Here is a 22,866-nt window from a genome sequence, read left to right on the forward strand (position 1 = left end):
CAGTGTCCAGAAGTTCTCACTGAGAACAAATTCTAGCTACTTATTTAGGCACTTCTGTGGACACTGGTGTTGAGCTCTTTTGGAAAATATGGTCCCTTGTGCCTCAGTTTTCCCACTTGTAAAATGGGGATGCTAATACTTGCCTCTGTCACAGGCATGTTATGCAGCTTAATTAGTGAATGCCTTACAATGCTCAGGTTTAAAAGTGCTCTTGGGTAGAAGTGCAGGGGATCAGGCGGGAACTAGGAAAGCACTATATAGCTATGCATGCTGGACTGGAAAGGCGACAGTAAATGGTCCATTTCTTTCTGTCCTGTTGTGCTACAACTTTTATTTTTTTTTCTCAAATGTATTATTTTTATTTGGCCGCTGTTTGGCTTTTGACAGCATAAGTGAGATACGGTGATTTCCGTAGACAGTGGGGTAAACGTCGAAAGCCTTCCTGAACAAAGCTGGAGTCACATTTGGTCTTGTGTTTGCTGGCAGCTCACCAGTGGCCACAGTTATTGCCTGTGCTAGCTGAGTGTAAAGTAGGCTGCTGGTTGGGCTGCCGGTGAGCTCTGGAGATTTGTTTGTGTTTTTATTTGGGGGGGTGGTTGTTTTGGGGGGGTTTTTCTGACTATTTTGTGCTTTTTGCGCAATCTTATTTCACATAAAGAAAACAGCTGCACCCACAGGGTGCTTTTACCCATCAGAACAGAGGAAACTTAGGTTTATTCAGGGGCCGGATCCCACAACCCCCATCTGGATAATGAGAGTAACGTCTGCTGAAGAATTAATAATGGCCCCAAGTCTGTCAGGGACGAGCTAATCAATTTGCATTGCAGAATTGACAGCAGCAAAAGTGTAAAGTGGGAAAATTAGGGTGACTTTTTTTTTTCTATAATAAGGAAGGGACAGGGGAAAACACCAGTAAACTTTGTAAATGGCATATTGCTCTCACACAAATCAAGTGTGGCAAGATGATGTTCAAGCCTGAGTGCTCAGCGGTTGGACGTGGCCATAGAAAGCTTGTTAAATTTTTCCCTCCTGTGGTTAGAAATGGAAAGTCTGTAGCGACAGGAGGCGCTCATCTCTGCTCGCTCTGTGTTTCAGGCTATCGGCACGTGTACCTGGAAGGCATAGAAGAGGCATCCATCTTTGTTCATGTAGCTATTAATGACATCTGTGGTAAGGTGAGTGACTGACTGCAGCGCCCTAATGCAGCCTGCGTTTGTAATCGTGCTGGCAGGGTTTGTACCATGCAGGGAGGGGGAGAGCCCAGGGGTGGGACCCAAGCTGACCCATTTGTGGAATCCAAGTAACTGCTGCTCTGAGGTTTTTATAGTAGCCTGAGAATTCTTTAAACATCCATGTAGCATAAGCGAGTGGCACAACCAGATAAGGAACCTCCACTGGATTCCTATCTAGATACTCCCCATACAGTGCTTCGGTTCTGGGGCATTCTTCCATCGCTTCCTACTCTATTGCTCCTAACGAAGGGCCAAATCCTGATGCAGTTCTTACTCACTCCTTACGGCTACTGGACAAAACTTGGCTAGGAACTCTGGTGTAACTCGGAAGTGGCTGCACTGATATGGCAGAATTCAGCCCATTGTCTGAGTAAGGCCTTTGGGATTTCGCCTAAGTGTCCTGCTATCGATGCAGCCATATGCAGCAGCACAAACTGGCGAAAGCCTGCTTGTTCAGTGAGCAGGTTCTCTCTCTCCATCACCACATGCCTCTCCAGGCACCGGGCATGTCTTCCAGCCCTTGTCGGGGAATCATAGAATCATAGAATATCAGGGTTGGAAGGGACCCCAGAAGGTCATCTAGTCCAACCCCCTGCTCAAAGCAGGACCAATTCCCAGTTAAATCATCCCAGCCAGGGCTTTGTCAAGCCTGACCTTAAAAACCTCTAAGGAAGGAGATTCTACCACCTCCCTAGGTAACGCATTCCAGTGTTTCACCACCCTCTTAGTGAAAAAGTTTTTCCTAATATCCAATCTAAACCTCCCCCACTGCAACTTGAGACCATTACTCCTCGTTCTGTCATCTGCTACCATTGAGAACAGTCTAGAGCCATCCTCTTTGGAACCCCCTTTCAGGTAGTTGAAAGCAGCTATCAAATCCCCCCTCATTCTTCTCTTCTGCAGGCTAAACAATCCGAGCTCCCTCAGCCTCTCCTCATAACTCATGTGTTCCAGTCCCCTAATCATTTTTGTTGCCCTTCGCTGGACTCTCTCCAATTTATCCACAAAGACAATTTATCAGAAGACAATGGAGCATTTAGACCATATAAAAATGTGTCAGGCTATCTGTACTTTACATAACACATCTTCTGGTGGTTTCTGAACACCCCCCCCCTTGTAACACTGATACAAACACTCATGCAAAATGAAGGATTCACCCACCCCCAATATATTGTGTAATTGGTGGACAGCTCCTAAAGGGGACAGCAGCACCCTGCTGAGTGATAGCGTTTTATAGGCAGGGGTATAGCACTTCAGCACATTTGTGTGCATGTATAGGGTGTGTCTGATACATTTGGTGCTCCTAAATTAAAAGTGCAGACCTGAACTGTTGGGTGCTTTCTGGCTGCAGAGTTTATGCCATGAGTGCCCTGTCACTCTGCCTCCCTGATGCTTTAGCATTTTAAACATAGCGCTGAAGAGTTGCCAGCTTGGAGACTTGATCCCTGCTGCTGCACTTTCCTTTTCGGGTCTGTCTTTGACTCCTGTTGTGCTGAGAAGTGCACAAAGTGGCCTCCCTCCTGGTTTGTGGGGCTCAGTGGTCTCTCCCCACCTGCCATTCATCTGTCCAGCCTCTGGCTTGCTTCACATGCAGTCAAAATACAACTGCCTTGATGACATGTTCTGATTTCATATGAACAGTTCCCAGGTTGAAAGTACAGCCTAAGAGCTTCAAGCGTCCCCCCTAGCTGAGTCTGAGACTCTTTCCATTGCAGTCCATAGCGTTTAGTTACACATCTCCTATTCATTTTAACGACGGGCGCGTGGCTAAATCCCTGCAATGCTTTGGAAACTGCAACCGTTGCTTGGTATAACGTGATAAAAAGAGGGACAGCAGGCTGAAATATTGGCATTTGGACAGCAGGAGGCAGCATTAAACAGGCTGAGAAACCTAAGTGTCTCTAGTATTGCTCATTTTAGGATAATTTTTTTTAAAGGAATGTGGCTTTTTTAGGTGAATTCTAAAATAGGAAAGAGTTGGAATAACTCATGGGAAAGCTGCACTTTGGGGCATAGAAAGGGGGTGGGTTTCTGGAAGGAACATCCCACTGCTCATTTCAGTTAATGCCTCTACAAGGAGAGGAGTGTCCGGCTGTTATTGCCCAGGTATCTAATGCCTGAACTGACAGCTTTCCGGCATGTACATCTCCCTCCCTTCTGACTTTGCCGACAGCCTTGTCTGCAGCGTCTGATCCAGGATTTCATTTTCCTCGTGAGAGGAGCATTGCTCTCAGGAGCAGGAGACTTGAAAGCTTTGGGTGAGAGGGAAGTGGCTGGTGCTGGGTGGCGAGCAGTAACATGCTCAGTGTCAGGCGCTCCAGCCTGTGGTGCGCCTATCCCCTCCACAGCTTGGTAATGCCAGTCCCCAGGAGCAGGAAAATAAATGGCAGGCTGAGAATAGCTATTATGAGACTGATTCTGCCTGAGCTCCCACTGCTATGTGCCTGAGATCAAAGCAGTTGCACAGGATGTAAATCAGACCAGATTTAGCCTTCTATATAAAGGGGGAGGGATAGCTCAGTGGTTTGAGCATTGGCCTGCTAAACCCAGGGTTGTGAGTTCAATCCTTGAGGGGGGCCATTTAGGGATCTGGGGCAAAAATTGGGGATTAGTCCTGCTTTGAGCAGGGGTTTGGACTAGATGATCTCCTGAGGTCCCTTCCAACCCTGATATTCTGTGGGGAAGAGTGTGGTTTTGGCCCAGGGACCTGCTTTCAGATACGTGCTCCCTGGCCTGGATTCAAGCAGCATCATTTGGTTTTACCCCACAAACCTCTTTTTGATTCTGGGGTCACTGTGTGCAGGTTGATTGCCTCTTTCCTGGCCCCTCTAGCCCCACCACGCGCCTAGAGCTGGGAGAGCCAGATGTTCAGGGCCCTCAGGACAGTGGCCAGTGCATGCCTAACTGGGCCACGAAGGTGAAACAAAGCGTCTCAGGACTGTCCCCACTGCACTGACCTGCAATCACCTAACGGTGCCCCTCTGCTCCACTAGCCCAGCTCTTGAGCTGACTGTCCCCTCTACCCAAGGCAGGTCATGGAAAGAGAAGTGATAGAATTTACCAAAGCAAAACTTTTCCGAAATGCAGATTCTTCTCCCTGCCCCAGTCAGAATGCTACAAAACAGATAAATTCTTCCCTCCCTCCTGATGCAGTGTGTGTTCGCGCTGCTGCAGCTACTAGGTGCAAGAGGGATTGTGCAGCATGATGCCCTCCATCAGGGGACACGGTGGGTATGTTTTAGACACCTGCAGCTGGTCCATGCTCGCTGACTCATGGTAAGGAGCAGTTTAATTGCAGCATAGACATCTGAGGTGGGAGGGTCCCAGAGCCTGGGCTGCCGCCTGTCTACACCACAGTTAAACAGCCCCATAGCCCAGGTCAGCTGTCACAGGGCAGTTGTAGGTTTCTTAATCGCAGTGTGGGCATACGGTGTCTGGCTAAGCCGTCCAGGCCCTCTCCTTTCTCCTGCTCCTTTCAGGGACACTGTTGCTGGGGCCAGTTGTGAGATCTCTATTGCTTAGGCAGTTCCATAAACATGAGTCTGCTGGTGGAAAACAAAGCCAAATCCAAACACACACACACACTCCTCTCTCTCTCTCTCTGTTTGAAATCATTACATTTATTTTATGAATGTTCACCTGCCTCTCCAGTTCTCAGTTACAGCTGGGATAGGACAGAGAAGAACCAAAATAATACTAGGAGAGCCGGGTCTGGTGCTATTTCTGACCCAGCCTGAGATAGGAAATGCTGGAAATGTCCAGAGAGTGTCTGTTGGTTCCCGTGAGACCCTATTGTAACTTCTCGGCTGGGGCACAGATGCTTTGCTGAACTGGTGATGGCCCTAAGCCTCCGAGACTGTCACGGATGGCACAACTCACAGCTCCCCTGCCACTATAAACCTGTTTAATTGTGTTTGCTTTTGGGCCTCTGTTGTTCCACTGGTTTTTGACCTGCCATCTTCCCCCCCAGCCCCCCGCATCCTCCTGCCAAAAAAACCCCCAGAAAGGAATGGCTGCCACTATCCTTGCTACAAACCCAAAACAAGGGAGAGAAAAAGGCCAAATGATTACCAGTGCTGCATATCATAGTATCCAGCTGATTATTTAGCTCCAGAAAGCTTTGTCTGTTATAGAAGAAGCAGCTTCTGGAGCTTAAATCCTGTACCTCCCAAATACTAGTTAGCACTTAATTACTGCAAACTCCACAAGGGGGTTGTCTTTTTTTTTTTTAAGCTGGAGGAGGATGGAAAGGGGGGAGCATCAGGACTTCATCTATGGCCCCAGGTGATTGGAGAGGGGATGTACAGAGACTATTCCATTTCTGTTACTTCCTGAGTTACCTCCCTCTTTATAAGAGCTACTTCGTGTCTGGCCCCTTCTGCTGCAACATGCAAAAGGAGATGGGCTAGTTTTTGTCCATCTGAAGATGCCAAGAATGAAAACAAACCTGGGGATGAGGGTGGGAGATAAGAAAGAACTGATCCTAAAAACAACAGTAGGCTATAGCTTTTGTACATACACCTTCAAAGGTGAAAGGCCTTATATACCCTTACTATTCCCCTGAGCTATCCAGCTTTCCCAGAGCCATCAAGTGGCTACACTGGCAAGCGAAAGACAAAACTTTTGTCATTCAGAGGTGTTAACAAAAGCACCCCACTGAAAGACACAAGTTTTGCTGATTGCAAGCGCTGGTGGGAACACTGCTCTGTTGACAGGAGAGCCAACAAACAGCGGCTACACTACGTACCTTTTAGCAGCATGGCTGTAGTGTCACGTAGCGTAGACATAGCCTAAGACTCTTCTCTTGGTGAGTGAAATCTTGACCCCTTGAAGTCAATGGGAGCTTTGTCATTAACCTCCAGAGGGCTGTTTTTAAAGCAGAGCCATTCTTAAACTTGGTTTCAGAGTAACAGCCGGGTTAGTCTGTATTCGCAAAAAGAAAAGGAGTACTTGTGGCACCTTAGAGACGAACCAATTATTTGAGCATAAGCTTTCGTGAGCTACAGCTCACTTCATCGGATGCATCTTCTACATTTTCCACAGTATGCATCCGATGAAGTGAGCTGTAGCTCACGAAAGCTTATGGTCAAATAAATTGGTTAGTCTCTAAGGTGCCACAAGTATTCTTAAACTTGGAAGTCAATTAAATTCAGAGGGCACATTTTCAACTCTTTTTCATCTCTTTTTTAAAAAAGCTTCTTAAATGTGCTGGGGTTTTTTTTTTTTTTTTTTTTTTTTACATGGCCCTAATTAAAGGCAGGGGAAAGTGACAGGAGATTTTAATTAGGGCAGCAAGAAATAACGAAATAAACAATAAAGACTTTGTCTCAGTTCAAAGAAGTCTGAGGGGAAGCTTGGGAGCATCTGATGCCAGCCACTGATGGTTTCAGGGTAAAACTGTTTCAAGTGTTGCCTGGCAACAGCCACAAAGGAAGGGGAAGGAAAGTGCCCACCTGCCCAGCCACGTGCTGGGATCAGACGGGATGGAAAGGGGAGCAATAAGATGAAGGCATTTAATTTCCAGTTAAGTTTCTTTCTAAGGTGCCCACTTCCTTCTAGCCTCTTGCTGCCAGTGGACTGGCTTGTGGTCTCTGGTTTTGTATCTGTTTGCCTTATATGATTCTTAGATGCAGAGAAGTTGTCTCTTCAGCCCTGGTCATCTACAGGTCAAGTTCTACAGTATCTCCTCAGTGCACCCTCTTATGTTACAGCAAAAGGAAGACGACCACCACAAGTACTCCTTTTCTTTTTACGGATACAGACTAACACGGCTGCTACTCTGAATCCTAAACCGTAGTCATCCCTAATCTTTGTGGCTGTTTCCTCTGAAGTGTCCTTAGCCCCCTCTTGTGTGGCAGTTCCTTGGTTTAACTGCTCCTAGGAAACTATTTCATATCTAAATTTGCCTTTCTTTAGTTGAAGGCAGGCACTCCCTTTTACTACCTCCTTGGTCAGTCTCGTATAATTATTTGCTTTTCTTGATTTCTCCTTTTTCTCCCGACTAACTTGCTGATAGATCATTTTAATTTGCAGCAGCGTGACGCATTTGTTTAAACCTTTACAGGAACTTTGGGGTTGTTGGATTTTTTTCAGAAAGCTGTCTTACACAAGTAGTTATCTTTAAGCACATCAAAGGACCCCTGTTGTGTCTTGCTGTTTCATCCATGTCTTTATCTCTTAGCTTCCAATCTACTGAGCTGATTTGTTTTCTGAGTGCTTTATTTCCTTTTCATGTTCTCAATATATTACACACCGCTTGTTGCTTCTCATTACCACTGCAGCCTCTTTAGCTTTGCTGTTGTTTATATGCCAATACTGAGATCTCACCTCAGGAAGACACAGATTTTTAATGAGCCTGTGGACACTTCCAATCACATCTTCTACAAAACGTGAGACAAAACACCCCCAGCCCTGTGTCTCCACCTCGCACAACACCTGCTCACCCCAGTCTCTTTGGACCACATTCTGCCACCCTCATGTTAGGGTAGTACCTTGACATGTAAGTAGACTTATTGTAATGAACAGAACTGCAGATGGAGTAAGTTTAGACTCAACAAGAGCAAAAATGGCAGTATCTGACTCACAATCTGCATCTGGACCATTTCCCAGTTGATTATAAAGACTATCGTCAACAAGACTACTGTAGCCTCCATTGGAACCCCTACACCTCTTGTTAGCTCGGACTTCTTGCTTATTTCCTTGGATCAGCTTCTGTTTGTCTGCTTTGCTAATGGTTAGAGTTGAAGTCTCCTGCCTCTTAGCAATGTTGCTCCAGTTTCTGTGGTTTGTCTGGTCTCAAATCACTGGATCAGTTCCTATTGTTTAGATTTAGGGCCAGGTCATGAGATGGTGTAAATCAGTATATTCATTAGAGCTATGCCCAGTTTACACCTGCTGGCTAATTGGCTTATTAACATCAGTTAAGCTATTCTGTTTTATACTAGCTGAGGAATGAACCTTTAAACTGAAAGGATGTTGACTCCAGTTTTTCAGAAAGACTTCTGCTCCACTCCATGTTTCTATCTGGATATAAGTGCTAAAAGACTTTGAAGGGATTAATATTTGCTGGTTTTAGACATCGATGTACTATAAAATGTCCCCATATTTCTATTCAGGCTCATTGTATCTGATGTTGCTTATAAATAGAGATGGTTGGAAAATCTGTGAGTAGTTTTTTTATTATTTTTGACCAAAAATTGGGAACTTTCTTAGACAAAAATTTTAACCTCCCCCTCTTGGCATTTTCCAACCAACTTTACTTGAAAATATTATTTTTTTCTGAGTTTGAAAAAGAACTCCGAGTTGATCTCTGGTTAGGAACCTGTGTAAATGCCTTGATCATGTTAATTTTGGGTGGTTCTGTGCTGTGTTTATATTACTGGAACAAACAAATTTTCAAAAACAATTATCAATCAGTAGAGATGGATCAAAACCAGAACCGTATATCTATTTCCCCACACAGCTGGGTGAAAGCCACGTCACATGTCTCAGAACAACCGTAATCAACCTCTGGTTTTGCCTATCCTTACCGATCCATTTGCTCCAGTGCAACTAGCATTCTCCTAAACTTAGGTATTGTCGCTTCTTCGGTAATTCACAGTTGCAAAAATAGGGTGACCCTGCACCTCTAGTTAACTTAATACCTCTTTATGGGCTGTTCTGTCTCCTAAATTTGATCTTCTGTTTCTGTCTCTTCTGTAGTCTATTCATGTATTGTGGAATTTCTCATGTTTTTCTAGATGTGCGTATCTCTTAGAGCCTCCCTCAATGTTTTGTGTCTTACTTGCCTTTACTCTGTCTGTTTGTGATTTCAGTGGACTTCTCTATGTCAAAAAAAAGTCTACTTTTAGAAGCAGAGCAATTTTAGGAGCCTTGAAGGTACCCCCTCCTGACTCAGGAAGGTGTAGTGAGCACCACCACACACCTGCATGCCTCTAACCAGTGAACTCATTAGCATTGTTGTTTCCTTATTAGCATTTTGAAACTCTTCAACTCATATAACATGGATTGTGACATTTTACTTGGTTAGTTTTGTCGGGTCATTGATCAGCCAGAGAGCCCACCATTTATGAAGCAGATCCAGGATAAAAATCTTTCTTCCTCCCAACCCATCCCCTTCCCCCCTCCTTGTTGTCTCTTCTTCCACATCCTATCTTTTTTTCATTTTTTTTAAGCTACAGTTCAAACCGTTTCCTTCAGTTGTATGTGATATCATTAAACATAATGTGGTTAAGTTTTGGGAAAGTCAACAGTGAGGACCAAAGGGTCTGGTGCTGATTTCTATAGGTCTGCTTTGAAGAAGGAAATCGCCAGCACTGTTTGCAAAAGCTAGAATTGGAGCTGAAAGCAGATATTCTGGATCTTCTTCTAAATGACTCTTGTTTTTACTTTTTTTTTTTTCTTTTAAACCAAATTTGCATTGGATTTGGGATCTTGAATCGGTAATTTGATTCAAGCATTAATGACAAGTCTAACAGATGCACCAAATAAGCTAGAATGATACCTGGGGCCCTTCACTGCACATCACCCATTCCATCAGTGGGCCACTTTCTTTCATTTTAATTGGGGTTATTTTTGTGTGTGTGTGTGTGTGTGTGTTTGGAGATTTTTCTGAATTTTGCAAGTATTTTGTAATGGGTCTGATTATCATTTTATGGTAGTAAATTAGTGCACTTGCCAACTTGTCTCAATTGGATTCTGCTTGGAAACTTCATATTTTGGCTGGTATAATTTCTTTCCCCCTCTGGTTATTATCAGATGCGGTTGCTCAACAACAAATGTTTAACCTAGCTTTGAATTTCTCCAGTGAAGTTGAGTCCACAATCTCCCTTAACAGCTTGTTCTATTGCCCGAAATGTCACAGAGAGCTTATTTGTTTGTAGTGTTGTTATAGCCCTGTTGGTCCCAGGATATTAGAGAGATAAGGTGAGTGAGGTATTCTCTTTTATTGGACTGTCTTCTGTTGGTGAGAGATGCAAAGTTTGGACCTACACAAAGCTCTTCAAATCTCTTTTGCCCACACAGAGCTTATTGATATTTAACCTCAGTTTTCCCTGCCCTATACTGTTTGCACTTCCTTTGTTGGCTTATGGGAATAATCAGTCCCTGTCTTCTTTCTTTAAACAGGTATGTTTCTTCTTCGCACAGAAACATGCTTACTCTTGCTGGGTGTAAGGCTGATCCAAACCCTACTGAAGTCGAAAGAGAAGTTCCCGTTGACTTCAGTGGGGTTTGGATCAGGTCCCTAAACTATGATTTTTATGGGCTAGGTTTATAGGCTCACACAGAGCAGCTTTATACCCAGTCTGGCTGGCTGGTTGAACTGGGTGTGCAGCTGCTTCCTAGCTCTGAAGCCATGCAGAGCAGGCAGAGCATCCTGGTGAATCTGACCATGTGTTCCGGAGTAGGAAAGTAAAATTAAATTGAACACTTCTGCACCTACAAATGGTATTGCAGAAATGTGACCTCCTCTGTGACATCACAGGGCAACGGATCCAAAGTGACTGCAAGCTAACTTCTAGCTTTTAGCGACACTGAATCAGTTGCAACCTTTATCTCCGAGCTGATAAATTTCAAGCCCTGGCTTATGGGGGCCTCTGATAAGAGCATGTGTACTCCTCTTTACACTCCAAATAGAGGACAGAGATTACCCTGCTACCACAGGGGAATTTGATCAAACTGCAAACGAGACAGAGTTCAGGGAGGGATGAACCGATCAACAGAAGCCGATCAACAGAAGCAAGTTATATAAAAAGATGCTCCAAGCACACAGTCAAAACCAAAGGAGCCCTTTATTATGCATGAGCAGCTTGTTACTTAAAAAGTTGGCAAGTACATCTGGAATGTTTATAGGAATGCTGAAACTTTGTAAAATTCACTGAATTGTAAATCAACTGGGGGAGGGTGTGGGGAATTGTCTGTGTTTAACATTTGGATAAGCATTGAAATGTATTTATTATGGCTCTGACTGCCCTTGCTTGTTTATAATGTGTTTCTCCAATGATGAAAATGTGCATGAGGGACATTTGGATGAGGAGGTTGTATGATGGGAATTGATTAAAACGCAATCCCATGGGTGGGGAGGGCCAGAATACGTCCTTGAGACGGAAACATTTCTGGTGCTGGAGCCTGGATATATGGTCTCCTGTATGCTATTATTATGGCACCCGTGATAGTCTTCTGTTTGCTATAGAACAGAATGTGGCATTTTATAGCTGTTTTAGACTTCCCTACAGTTACTAAAAAAATGTAAAGATCAGTTTGAATGACAGGGTTATTTTTGTTTTTGATGAGGCATGTGGGATTTTTTTAATTGAAGGGGCATTGTCTGATTAAACTGTCAGCTTAAAAATTGAAACCGCACCCATGTTACTAAGAAGGCATTGGCTGATTAAAATTGGAATGATTTTTAAAAATACATTTTTAGCTTGACCCCATTTCTGTTGTTTTGTGTTTTCAGCTGTTGTGTGTCAATCATTCTGGACCTCTCTGTTCTGCTTTGGACCCTGACTCTCTCCTGCCTTGCACACCATGTGCTCAGTTACTCCTATGCAAAGTGTTAGGGTATGTCTACGCAGCTGACGTAACGTGGCTATGTAGTTGTGGCTCCAGCCCTGGGAGAGAGGTCTCCCAGCGCTGTAATAAAATCACCTCTGCGAGGGGAGTAGCTCCCAGCGCGGGTGCACTGTCAACACTGACATTTTACAGCGCTGAAACTCTCATCGCTGGGGGGGGGTGTTTTTTCACACCCCTGAGTGAAGAAAGTTGCAGCGCTGTAAGTGGCAGTGTAGACAAGGCCTTAGAGAGGGGAGAATTCTGATTGGAAGCATTTGACACCCACTCTGCACAGTTGTTAACTGACAGCACAAGATGAAAGGCCGTGGAGATTCAGCCCCATATTTCTACTCACTTTTTCTGCCGGGTACTCATGCAGTAGCCCAGTGCTGTTGTGTCTGGGTTTCCAGTATTACAGGTGACTTATTGAATTGCAAAAACATAATTTTTAATTGACTTTTTAAAAAAAACCTTTATTGGGTTGTTCTTCCAGACTGGCCTAGCCTAAATGAAGTGATCCTTTTAAAATAATTGTTTGTTTGCAATATATATTATTAGTTTTATTTGTATTATGGTCGGGCCAAGGGGAAGCCCTGTGCCACGGCATGCAGTACTGCTCTGCAGGGTGACACATAGCTCTCCTCTGAGACTTTCTGCCTTTCCTGGTGGCAGCTGGCACAACAGGAATGGCCTTGGTCCATAGCCAAGGAAAAGGTGGCCCAGGATGAGGGTGAAAGGAAAGAGGCTTGGGACAGTCACTCAGGCTGGCTAAATCCATGCTGTCGTCACTGGCTTAGTGAGGCGAGGGCTCTGCCAACACCAGTGGGTTAGAGAAAGGTCCACTGAGATGTCGAGGGAGCCTCTGATTTTAAAAAGTGCAGCACAGTGTGTAGGCTCACAAATCAGCACGGGCAGCCCCTAGGGACTCTTTCCATTGGCTATTTCCCCTTCCTTCTGTCCTGTAGCAGAGCCAGTTACAGGTGTTTGGCCTGGCTGGAGGGGGAATGAACGTGGTGCTTGGATAAGCCAGCTACCTCAAAGCGGGAAGCTGTTCCCTGGACATGCACAGCTGACGTCTTTATCTTGTTGAATGATAGCCTGCACCATTTCTAGGCAGCTTTGCATTGGAGAACCAGGGAGGGGTTAACGGCCTGCCTTAGATAGATACAGCAATGTCAGGTGAAAGAGCTCTAGCTAGGAAGTAACTCACAATACCTAATATTATTTTTTAAGGTGCTCGTCCAATTCCCATTGAGGTCAGTGGAAGAACCCTGTGGACTGAAATAGAGTTGGATCAGACTCTAATGTCATAACTGTCGCTCGGCTAAGAAGTTGCTGAGAACATTACAGGTGTAATGTTGTCCGTTTGTTGAGTGCCATCATTGTGGGACTCAAGACACTGGCTGATCTGGGTAACCAGAGACATTCAAAGTTGCTGTAATGTACATTCTTAATATGTTTTTACATTTAGGGTTACTACTGTTTAAAGTATTTTTTAAACATTAAAACACTTTCAGTGTTTGTTAAAATTAAATATAAATTAACTATTTTAAGCAGTTTTATTTTGTTAAGGGAAAGCACTAACTTTGCAACAAATTTGTAAGTCTCTACTTACCCTGGATTCCACTGAAGAGTTGATTGCCTCTTCTCCCCTCACCCCCAAGTTCTGCTCTGCATCCTCATAGTGAGCCTGTGGGTGTGAACCATTCACACTTGCGGGCACATTGGAGGGCTGACCCACCAGCTGTGCCATGGAGGTAGCAAAACAATAACTAGTATTTTGAAAAAGTTCCTTGAAATTCATCGTTGGGAGCCCCAAGGCTGTAAATTTATGAGTACCCCAAAGCTTGCTGCTTTCAGCAGGCATTGGGGCACTCTGCACCTTTCAGAATTCAGGTCCTTATTTAGTGTTTTTCTCTCCAGTATCTTGCCCCTGTGGATTTCCTTGTAAGGAGATGTGTAGTACTAATACAAGGATTATTAATACAAGAATAAAGCTAAAGGAAGGGTCATTAATACAGGAATAAAGCTGGTTGGAAAAATTAAAACAACATTTCAATGAAAAACAGCGATGAAATTCTGCAAACCCATTTGCCTTCTCCATCCCCGTCATTTTCCAACCAGTTCCGGTGCTGGGCAGTGACAATTTCACAGGAATTGGGGAGGGGGAACACTCCTTTGCACTTTACTGCACCTCAAGTACTTGTGTGCCAGGGCAGACATGCACATCTTCTATTACGGGGGTTTCTTTTATTTTCCAGGTCAAGCAAGCTCTGGGCTTAAAAGGTCTATTTCTCAGAAATCCAAAACAGGCCTCGCTAGACAGTCATGCTGCTGGTCAGCTCCATCGCAAACACTCCTTTAGCAGCCACATTTTACGGCGGACGGCCAGCGCCCCTACCAAGAGTCAGAAGAAGAACAAGAAAGGCTTTCCCGAGATTGTTATCGACACCAAAGACAACAGCTCTGAAGGGGCCAGTGAAGACCACGAACTGGAAGATTCTTCGCAGCCTCGCTTTGACAAAGAGCCGGAAAGCTCCTCTCCATCGCTGGCTCCCAGAGAGGGGGCCAACGGAGAGGTACATGGCAAAGGGTTGAAAGGTAAGGCCCATAGTTCTGGTAAAGGTAAAGGCCAAACTCGTACTCATGGGGGTGCAACTTTCAGTGAGCCTACACGGAGGTCCAACAGGGTCCGTCTTCAGGAGCACCAGCAGGAGAAACAGAGCGTCTTTGCACGCTGCGCCATCAATGGCTCTGGTAGGATCGGAGTGGCAACCAATTGCATGAAATGCATGATTGGTTCCAAGGAGAGCCCCGATCTAGAATGCAAGTGGAGTGACCATGCTACCAGGCTAATTGCTAAAGATATGCTGCACCATGATCAGTATAGCAGTATAACGGGAGACGAGAGGTTAGAACTAAAAAATTGGGGTATAACAGAGCAACCCAGGCCTCGGTCAGATTTGCAGACTTGCAGCAGCCTCGGAACGGCCAGTGATCAACCAAGGAGCACTCAGTCCTTTGTGACTCCAGGGAAGAAAAATGGTGAAACTAAATGTCACGGGATGAAAGGTCATCCCCGGCAGAGGTGGCCGTGCCAATCAGGTGGCAAGTATGGAAGCACTGTCAACTTGGTGACAGCCAGCAATGGCTCAATATCCTCCAACTCAAGCAGTCTAGAGAGTCTTGGAAGCCCAGAATTCCCCAAGCGCTTGTCTGAGAATTCCCGAAGGCAAGTGGGCACCCTTCAGAGGGAAATGAATGCCTTGTTCATTCAAAAATTGGAGGAAATTCGAAGTAAATCCCCTATATTCTTTACTGGTAAGACCAGATTTTTTTCACCCCATTTGCCTTAGATCACCTCATTGCCTTGGCTTCCTCATAGCTCCTCCCCTTAGAAGCTCCCAGATTTTTATTTTGCCATCATAGCTCATTTTGTTTTTTTCAGTGAAAGAAAAACATTTCTGCATAAATATGCTTTGTTTTGTTCCCTAGTTGTATCTGATCTAGACTGGTCCTTTCCATACCTAGCAAACCATCTTCAGTAGCACATCCATCTGTCGTCCATGAATGTGGAGTGGAGATTTTAATCATGAATAAAGTATGATACTAAGTAAATTTTGAAACTCCCAACCAGAGCATTGCTTAGAGATTGAATTGGAAAAGGAACACTGCTGTCCATCCTGATTGTCATCCTCATTATCATTATTATCTGTATTGCAGTAGAGTGCACAAGCCAGAGCAGGATAGGGACTTAGTTGTGCTAAGCACTGTACAAACACACAATTAAAGACAGTCCCAGCCCCAAGGAACTTACAATCTAGATATTCTCTATTTCAGCTACTATTTATGGGCTCAATGCAGGATTACTGGGTGAGGTTCTCTGGCCTGGGCTACGCATGAGGTCAGACTAGATGAACATAATAGTCCTTTCTGGTCTTAAACCCTATGAATTTATAAACCCCATGACAATGCAAACACTTAAGTACCTGCTGAACTTTAAGCATGTGATTTCAGTGCAACTTACAAACATGCTTTAAAGTGAAGCATTTGTGTGTCTGCAAGGTGGGAGCCTACCATGGATGTCCTCTTTAATTCTCTTAAAGGACACTATCTAGATTAAAAATTATTCTATTTCTTTAAAAAAAAATCTTGCTAATGAGATTGTAGATTATTAAAACTGAAAGATTTTTTTTTCAAACAATACTGTTCCCTGTCTTTGCCATCTGCCATCTTAAGGTTGTATGTCTGGGATTTCTAAAGCAGTTAAGGGAGTTAGACATCCAGGGTGAAATTTCAGAAACACTTAAGTAACTTAGGTGCTTTTAAAAAGATTATTGCCAACTCCCATTAAATTTCACTGCAGTTTATTTCAGGCTCCTTTGAGAGCCCCAACCAAAGCCTAAAGAGCTTCTAGAGGGGAAGCCAAGACAGATTTGCCTTCCATGGATTAGGCTGCTCCTTATATCTTTTTTAATTTCAATTTTTAATTTTGCTTTAAATGATCTGCTCTGAACATCTGGATTATGTTTTATCGCCAAGTCGCATAGCATGAAATTAAATCAAAACTGCGGAACCCTTTGTGTATCTGGATTGTTCATAAGCTCCAAGAGATGCAACATATGGAACCATTTACCATCGTCTGTGCCAGCGGGCGGGAGCCCCACCCCAGCCTCCTAAGTCACTGAAGAAATATTAAGATAGGCTCGAAATTTGATTAAATCCACCTGACTTCTCAAGTGTAGAATCACAAACCTTTAAAAGGATGAAAGAGGCATTTGGATTGGATGTTGATGAGCTAGTGACCAAATATTAGGGTTGCATAAACTGCAAGCATTCTCCGTCCACGTACTATTTCAGTGCACTGTGCAAAGACCACCAAGGAGCCAATACAGATAGGCTAATCTAACGACACTTCAGAAATAAACGTTGTGTTGGTGAAAGATGCCAGAAGGATGGGACAGGAAACTGAAGGCCCCTGCTTGGCCACAGAATAGGGAGAGCTCTGGCAGCAGCAGTGTGAGCCTTGGTTCTTTTGCCATGCTAACGGGACAGTGAACATTCAGCCCTCGGCACTTCTGAGCGCCCACAGTGGTATTGATCAGCACCACTGGTAGGGAATTTTTTCACGTGGGTACTTGCCTTATAGATATTAGACTGAGACACCCTCCCCGACTAGTGGTATATAGGCCACTGAACAGCCATCTGATGCTTCCAGTCACTGAGCTAGGATGAAGTCCAAGCTTAGTATGCTCAGCCCCCGCACTGGGCAGTGCCAGAGTCAATGGTTCATGTGCAGGGGATCTATGAAAGGGATGTGCAGAGGGGGAGAAGTCTTTCCTTCCTCCAACCTGCTGGCTTGGCATGGAGTTGGTATGCAGCCACTAACACAGTCTAGGGGCTATGAAAGCCCCATGGGTCCTTGCCTGCCCCAAGCAGTCTAGGAAACATACTGATTTGGGCCTGATCCAGGAACGCTGACATAAATGGAAGCTTTGCCATTGATTTCAGTTGAGCAGATTTGGGTCTTTGGGACTTTTTCTTCTACCTGGGAGGAAAAGGGCTGGAGAGGGGAGAAAGTTGAAGCTACTTACCAGTCCTCCTAGAAACCAGCAAGGTTGACTCTTGGCAGGGCATCTGCTTTCATGCAGCTAGACCACTAGACTGGTCCCATGATTGACCCCAGTCAGCGAGGAACTATGGCTGGAGATGGATGAATGGACAACATCCAGATGACCGCAGGAACCTGCCCCTGAACCTGTCAGATATGTCTACACTTATTGTTGATTTACCTTGCTGCATGCATGCCCTGCTTGTGTGATATGTAGTGCAGCTTTATGCTGAAGTCATGTTCTGCTCGCCCCAAGATAACTAGCATCTGCTGGAAAACTCATTTGTGCCCAGTTAGTGTTTCTTTTATAGCAACTCCAGAATGTCAAGTAAGGCAAAAATCAGAGGTGGTTTCAGACTCAGGTTACATGTTTCCAAAACTTCCTTGAACAGTTACAAATTTTCCAACTTCTTTTTAAAACAAAAACCTTTGGTCTGGGTCCAATTTATGCAATCCATTGTGTGCTCTGGTTGGTCAAAAATTCTTAGGATCCTACAAGAAATGTATTCCTATCTGTGTCTATTTCCCTCTCCCTCCCCACTAATCGATCCTTTTATCTGCTCCTGCCTTCCGTAAATTAACTGGATTTTTTCCTCTGTTCTATCCTCCTCCACGTGCACACTCTCTCTCTGTAGTTAAGAACTGAAAGGACAAGCAAGTTCAAGGTAACTGTTTATTGAGTGTCACTGATGCAAGCATTGTGTTGCCCGGGTTCCTTTTTAGTTTCCAGGCATCTTATAACTACCTCCTCCTTGTACTCCTAAACCTGCTGCCTGGCTTCTTTCTGCTGCTTTGCTAGTTCTTGGAGCATGTTGGCATTTTGGTCAGCGGGCAGCCTTTTGTTTGTGTGTTTGTTTTTTTTGGCATGATTGTTTTGTATGTCAGGATATACAAGATAAAGAATATAACCTGAGCATCTGTTTTGTTCAGGCAACTGGCTACTCCAGTGACTTCTCAAGAGTGGACTGTCAGCTTTGTTTTCATCGGCATGCCTTCGTGTGTGGTCTTTGAAAAATAAATGACAAATTCATTTGTCAAAATAAGGTGGTGCTTGCTGATAAGTAACAAAATGGGCAAATAGCTGAAAAGGATTTTTTAAAAATCACTTGGGTTTTCATCTCTTCCACTGCCCCTGCACCACCTTCCTCTTGAACTACAATGGATGCCAAACACGTCACCAGCTGGTCAAGCAGCGATCTTCTGACTTTTGTCTCATGCTGGCCGTTCTCAGTGCTGCTGAAGGATAGAACAGTTCAAACAGATGGGGGATGGGGTCAGGGTTGTTTTGCTTCTTTGGATATGTATAATCAGTGAAGTAACATGCTACAGATATGGTCAGAAGTGACTAGTGATCTTTGTGTGTCTCATTGATGCTCATCGCTTTCTGAAGATTGCATGTCTTCAGTTGGGTACCCAACATCACGACGAGTTACTTTTGAAAATCCTGGCCAACATTTCTGACAAATGACAGTTTTCATAGCAAAGGGATATTGAGTAAAATATGCATCTGTAAGTGAATCAGCATTGTTGATAGTTTGATTAACCTTTACATTGCCCGTGTATTTTTTTTCTCTCCCTCCCATTAGGCGTCTGCCAGCTCTCAAGGCAGAGGTCAGTCACTTCTTTATGCAGCCTAGAAACTATGACCGAAGAACCCATCATTGCCAATGAAAAACAACATGCTGGTTCTTGTATCCCTCTGCCTGTTAACCCCAGCAGCGATTCTGAACAAGGGTCTGTGTCTTATCATTCCAGTGAATCTAGATCGGCAGGAAGTAGCCCAACAGACCAGCCTGAGAAAGCTGCTCTTGCTCATGAACCACAGGCAGGCTTGGCTTCAAAAGACCAAGTGCTCGTAACTCCAGGGACAGCAGCCACAAGCACGTTGGGCCAGGAAGGTAAAAGTAGAAGCACAAAGGGACCACTCGAAGATGGGGGTGACTGGGAAAAAACCCATGGTATTGGTGAAGATCAGTCTGGTTTGGCAGTGTATCCTCAACGAACCTGGGGGATGTTGGCACCGAGTGATACTTCAGTCCATTCCACTGAAAGCTGCCAGAAGCAACAAGACCGTGTATATCAAAGGTTACCAGATGTGAACTGCACTGCCGCATCCATCAGCCAGAAGGATGGTGCCACAACCAGCCCACCACGACCAAGCCACCTGAATAACAGCACCCAGCCGACTTTGCCTCCAGATGCTTTCCAGAGACTCCAGCCTGCCTGGGCTCCGACTGCTTCTGTTTCTCTGACCAGCTCTCACGTATTAGTGAGGAGGTCGAAGAACGATGGGCACAAGAGTTCTGACTACTCAGCCTTAATGAAAAATCCAAGTAGCCTGTCCCCGGCAGCAGAAGTGTACTCTGATGCCACTGTTCATGACCAGATCTGGAACAAGCTAGATTCCAGCAGTCACCGGGACAGTATGTCTTCCTCCTCCAGCATGTCATCCAACGACACTGTGATAGACCTCTCTCTGCCCAACCTAGCTCGCAAAAGCCTTCCAGACCTAGGTACCCATCATGAAAACATTGAGACCGTTGCTGTGAGAAAGGGCATGCGCCCCCGGTCTGCTACGACATCTGGTAATGAAATGCCAATAGTGACCAAGAGCAAATCCAATCCCAACCTGCGGGCCAGCCAGACGTCCGTTGATGAGCTGCACGCCAGGCCTCTGGCCAGGGTTCCTCAAGATGCATTAGCCTCCATCCCAAGGAGGCATACCTGGAGCAGGCTCTACATGGAAAGTCTCAAACAGTCTTCTGTCAAGTCCAAAGCCCAGGATAAAGCAGGGACCAGCCAGGCAAAATCCAAAAGCCTTGGGGATCTTACCTCCGATGACATTGCGTGCACTTTTGAAAGCAAGTACCGGAGCATCAGCAGGAGCTTCGTCACTAAGTCGATGCGAGAGCAGCGCCGCTCCTCAGGTATAAGGTCCTCGGCCAAGCCGCAGGACCAACTGACCGAGCAGCTGAAGAAGCTGACAACCTTTCAGGAGGAAAACAACATCACCTCCCCAACTAGCCTCGAGCCAGTTGAATCCGAGGAGGAAGAGGAGGGCTTGCTCCTCCGCAGGTCTTCCTCTCGCAGCCAGAGCAGGGTGCGGTACGTTGCCAATCGAGCCAAGCAAGCCCAGGAGAGGCAACGGCTGCAGAGCCTGGGCCAGATCAATGGGAGCCCCATTGAGGAGAGGGGGATCCCCGAGGGAGCCTGCTGCATTGCAAAAGGAGTTTGTACGGATTCAGCTGCCCCCCGTCTGCTGACACCCCAGCTAAAGAACCAAACGGATTTTAACCAGGACACTGAGGTCTTCTTCATGCTGAAACTCTAATGCTGGGAAACACTGAACAAGGTCGATATTTACATTCCAGTCTGAGCAAAACTTGGAAACCCGAGAGGTGTGAAATGTCCACACGCATGATAACATTTCTTCGCCCCCCTTGAAGATAAAGCAACCAAAGAGATTGGCTGTGAAGAGATGGATGACAGCGTATTGGACATCCAAAATTAGGGCAGGCCCAGTGGAGTCAGCAGTTTGCAGATACGGTTACAGTTTTAAGGGCCTGGGGTTTTTTGGGGGTGGCTTGTTTTGTTTTGGCAGCCTCTACTCTGGCCTTTTTTTCTATCTGACCACCAATTTGCTCCTTCAGTTGTCTGTGCACTCAAGCCACGTTGCTTCCGCCTGCCAGGTAAACCTCTGTGTGACACTAGTGGTGCCCACAGCTACTTGCTCCCGCAAAGTGCAGGTCCATAAAGGGAGGCCTGGCTTTAAAATCTGGCCCCCGGCTGTTTTTCTGAAGAGGCTGAGGCAGTCTGAGATAGTCAAAACCATAGTATAGCTGTTTTTCTGTGTTAATAATCCAGCCAGCAGAGTCCACCGCCCAGCCTGGTCTTGTATGTTCCAATGAAAGTCCCCAATGCCTCATTCTTTTAAGCTGAGGAAGAGAAATCTCTCCATGTTCAGAAGCAGTGCTTTTAACCCAGTCTGTCTATATATACAAACTGTGTCAAGTTATTGTTTCAGAACCCTAATTTTGGGGGAGAAGGAAGGTGCTCGAAAACAGACAGGAAATGTCTTCTATTGACTTTGTTTAGCTCTGCAATAGTTAAAATGAATGCTACTATTCCTTTGAAAAGAGAATTGACCCTTTTAGGTGAGATTTTAACCATGCTGCTGTACATAGCACCTTCAGGATGAATTCTACTTTTTTCTGTTATGCACTGCCATGCAAGATTTTTGAGCGTATGTTTTAAAAAGATATATATATATATATATATATATATACACACACACACACACAAATTTTAGGTTAACATATTTAGAATGAAACCCACCTAAACAGAATAATTTTTTCATTTTTTAACCTTTTTTATTTTTAGTTTATTTTTGTCAGGATTATCATTTGTTGTTTGAGATGAGATGTACATTTTATTGGTGTGGGAGGAGAATGTTTGTTGAGATGTGTTTTTAAAATGGAGCTAAAGTTTTAATTTTATTTGCCTAGTCCCTTTTATTGGGGGTATTTTTGTTTTTGTTTGTAACGATTCCTCTCTGAATAGTTCAAAATTTTAAAATCTATTTGTAAAGCCGTCTGACACTACTCAAATAAAAGCATTTAACCTTTTTCAGCTTCCAGACTGTTTAGCTGCAGCCAAACAAGAGAAGTTCCCGGGATTTCTTATGCTCCCTATAAGATTGTTATGGAAATGTGCCTAATTTCCCGTTTTCCACTTCCATGATACATGCCATTTAATGGACCACCTTTCCAAGGTGCCACCCATTTTGGATCCCACACAACTTATGTCCATCAGCTCCACCGAAATGCAGCCCACTCTGGTTAGAGGGTGGCCTCCCATTGTGTCACAATATCCTCACAACCATTATTCAGGGTGTGTGGGTTCAAAAGGGATGGGGGTGCCTCTAGCTGACAATTCTAGGTGGCCCTGTATCTTCCCCCTCTATAAAGGCCTGAACCAAGGACCTAATGTAAAGTCCACTGAAGTCAATGGAAGACTCCCACTGAGGGCACTGAGATTTTGCTCATTCCTGTAGCAGTCCTCAGTGGCTGCCAAGCTGTTCGGTGGAGGGTCTCTATTGCTGCATTGGAGCCTGCGGCTAGAAGGTACGAGATACAGTCCTGAGCAGCTGCAGCCTTCTGGAGCGTTCATCTGTAAGAGCTGTCCCGTGCCCACGAAAGCTGCGCGTGGTGAGTAGAACGGGGGGAGGTAAACATGGACTGTTTACTCTGTGGAGCAGTGGTGGAAGTGAGGTTAAGCTTGACTGAAGACAGAGTGGCAAACCTCTGCTCTGATGCTGAGGGCCCTTGGTCTTTGCTCTTTCATGTCTCTGTAGGTTTCATACAAAAATGCCCCTCCCACCCCCGTGTGCAGCAAGGTGCATATTGCTCAGTTCACGCTATTTACGCTGGAAGGACAATCCACCTGCTTTGTGTTGCAGGGTATCCAATA

At 45.0% G+C, this 22,866-nt stretch overlaps 1 protein-coding gene across 1 annotated transcript in view; it reads left to right on the forward strand.

Moving 5' to 3' along the window:
• The window catches only part of PLCH2 (phospholipase C eta 2), a 109,023-nt gene extending 86,157 nt beyond the window's left edge, over nt 1-22,866 (forward strand). The window contains exons 20-22 of the mRNA XM_073316846.1: nt 1,096-1,175; nt 14,048-15,107; nt 18,984-22,866. Coding sequence (XP_073172947.1) covers nt 1,096-1,175; nt 14,048-15,107; nt 18,984-20,728 — 2,885 coding nt within the window. The 3' untranslated portion in view covers nt 20,729-22,866. The remainder of the gene's footprint in view (nt 1-1,095; nt 1,176-14,047; nt 15,108-18,983) is intronic.

The sequence above is a fragment of the Lepidochelys kempii genome, chromosome 18, assembly GCF_965140265.1.
Source record: "Lepidochelys kempii isolate rLepKem1 chromosome 18, rLepKem1.hap2, whole genome shotgun sequence".
Classification (NCBI taxonomy): Eukaryota; Metazoa; Chordata; order Testudines; family Cheloniidae; genus Lepidochelys; species Lepidochelys kempii.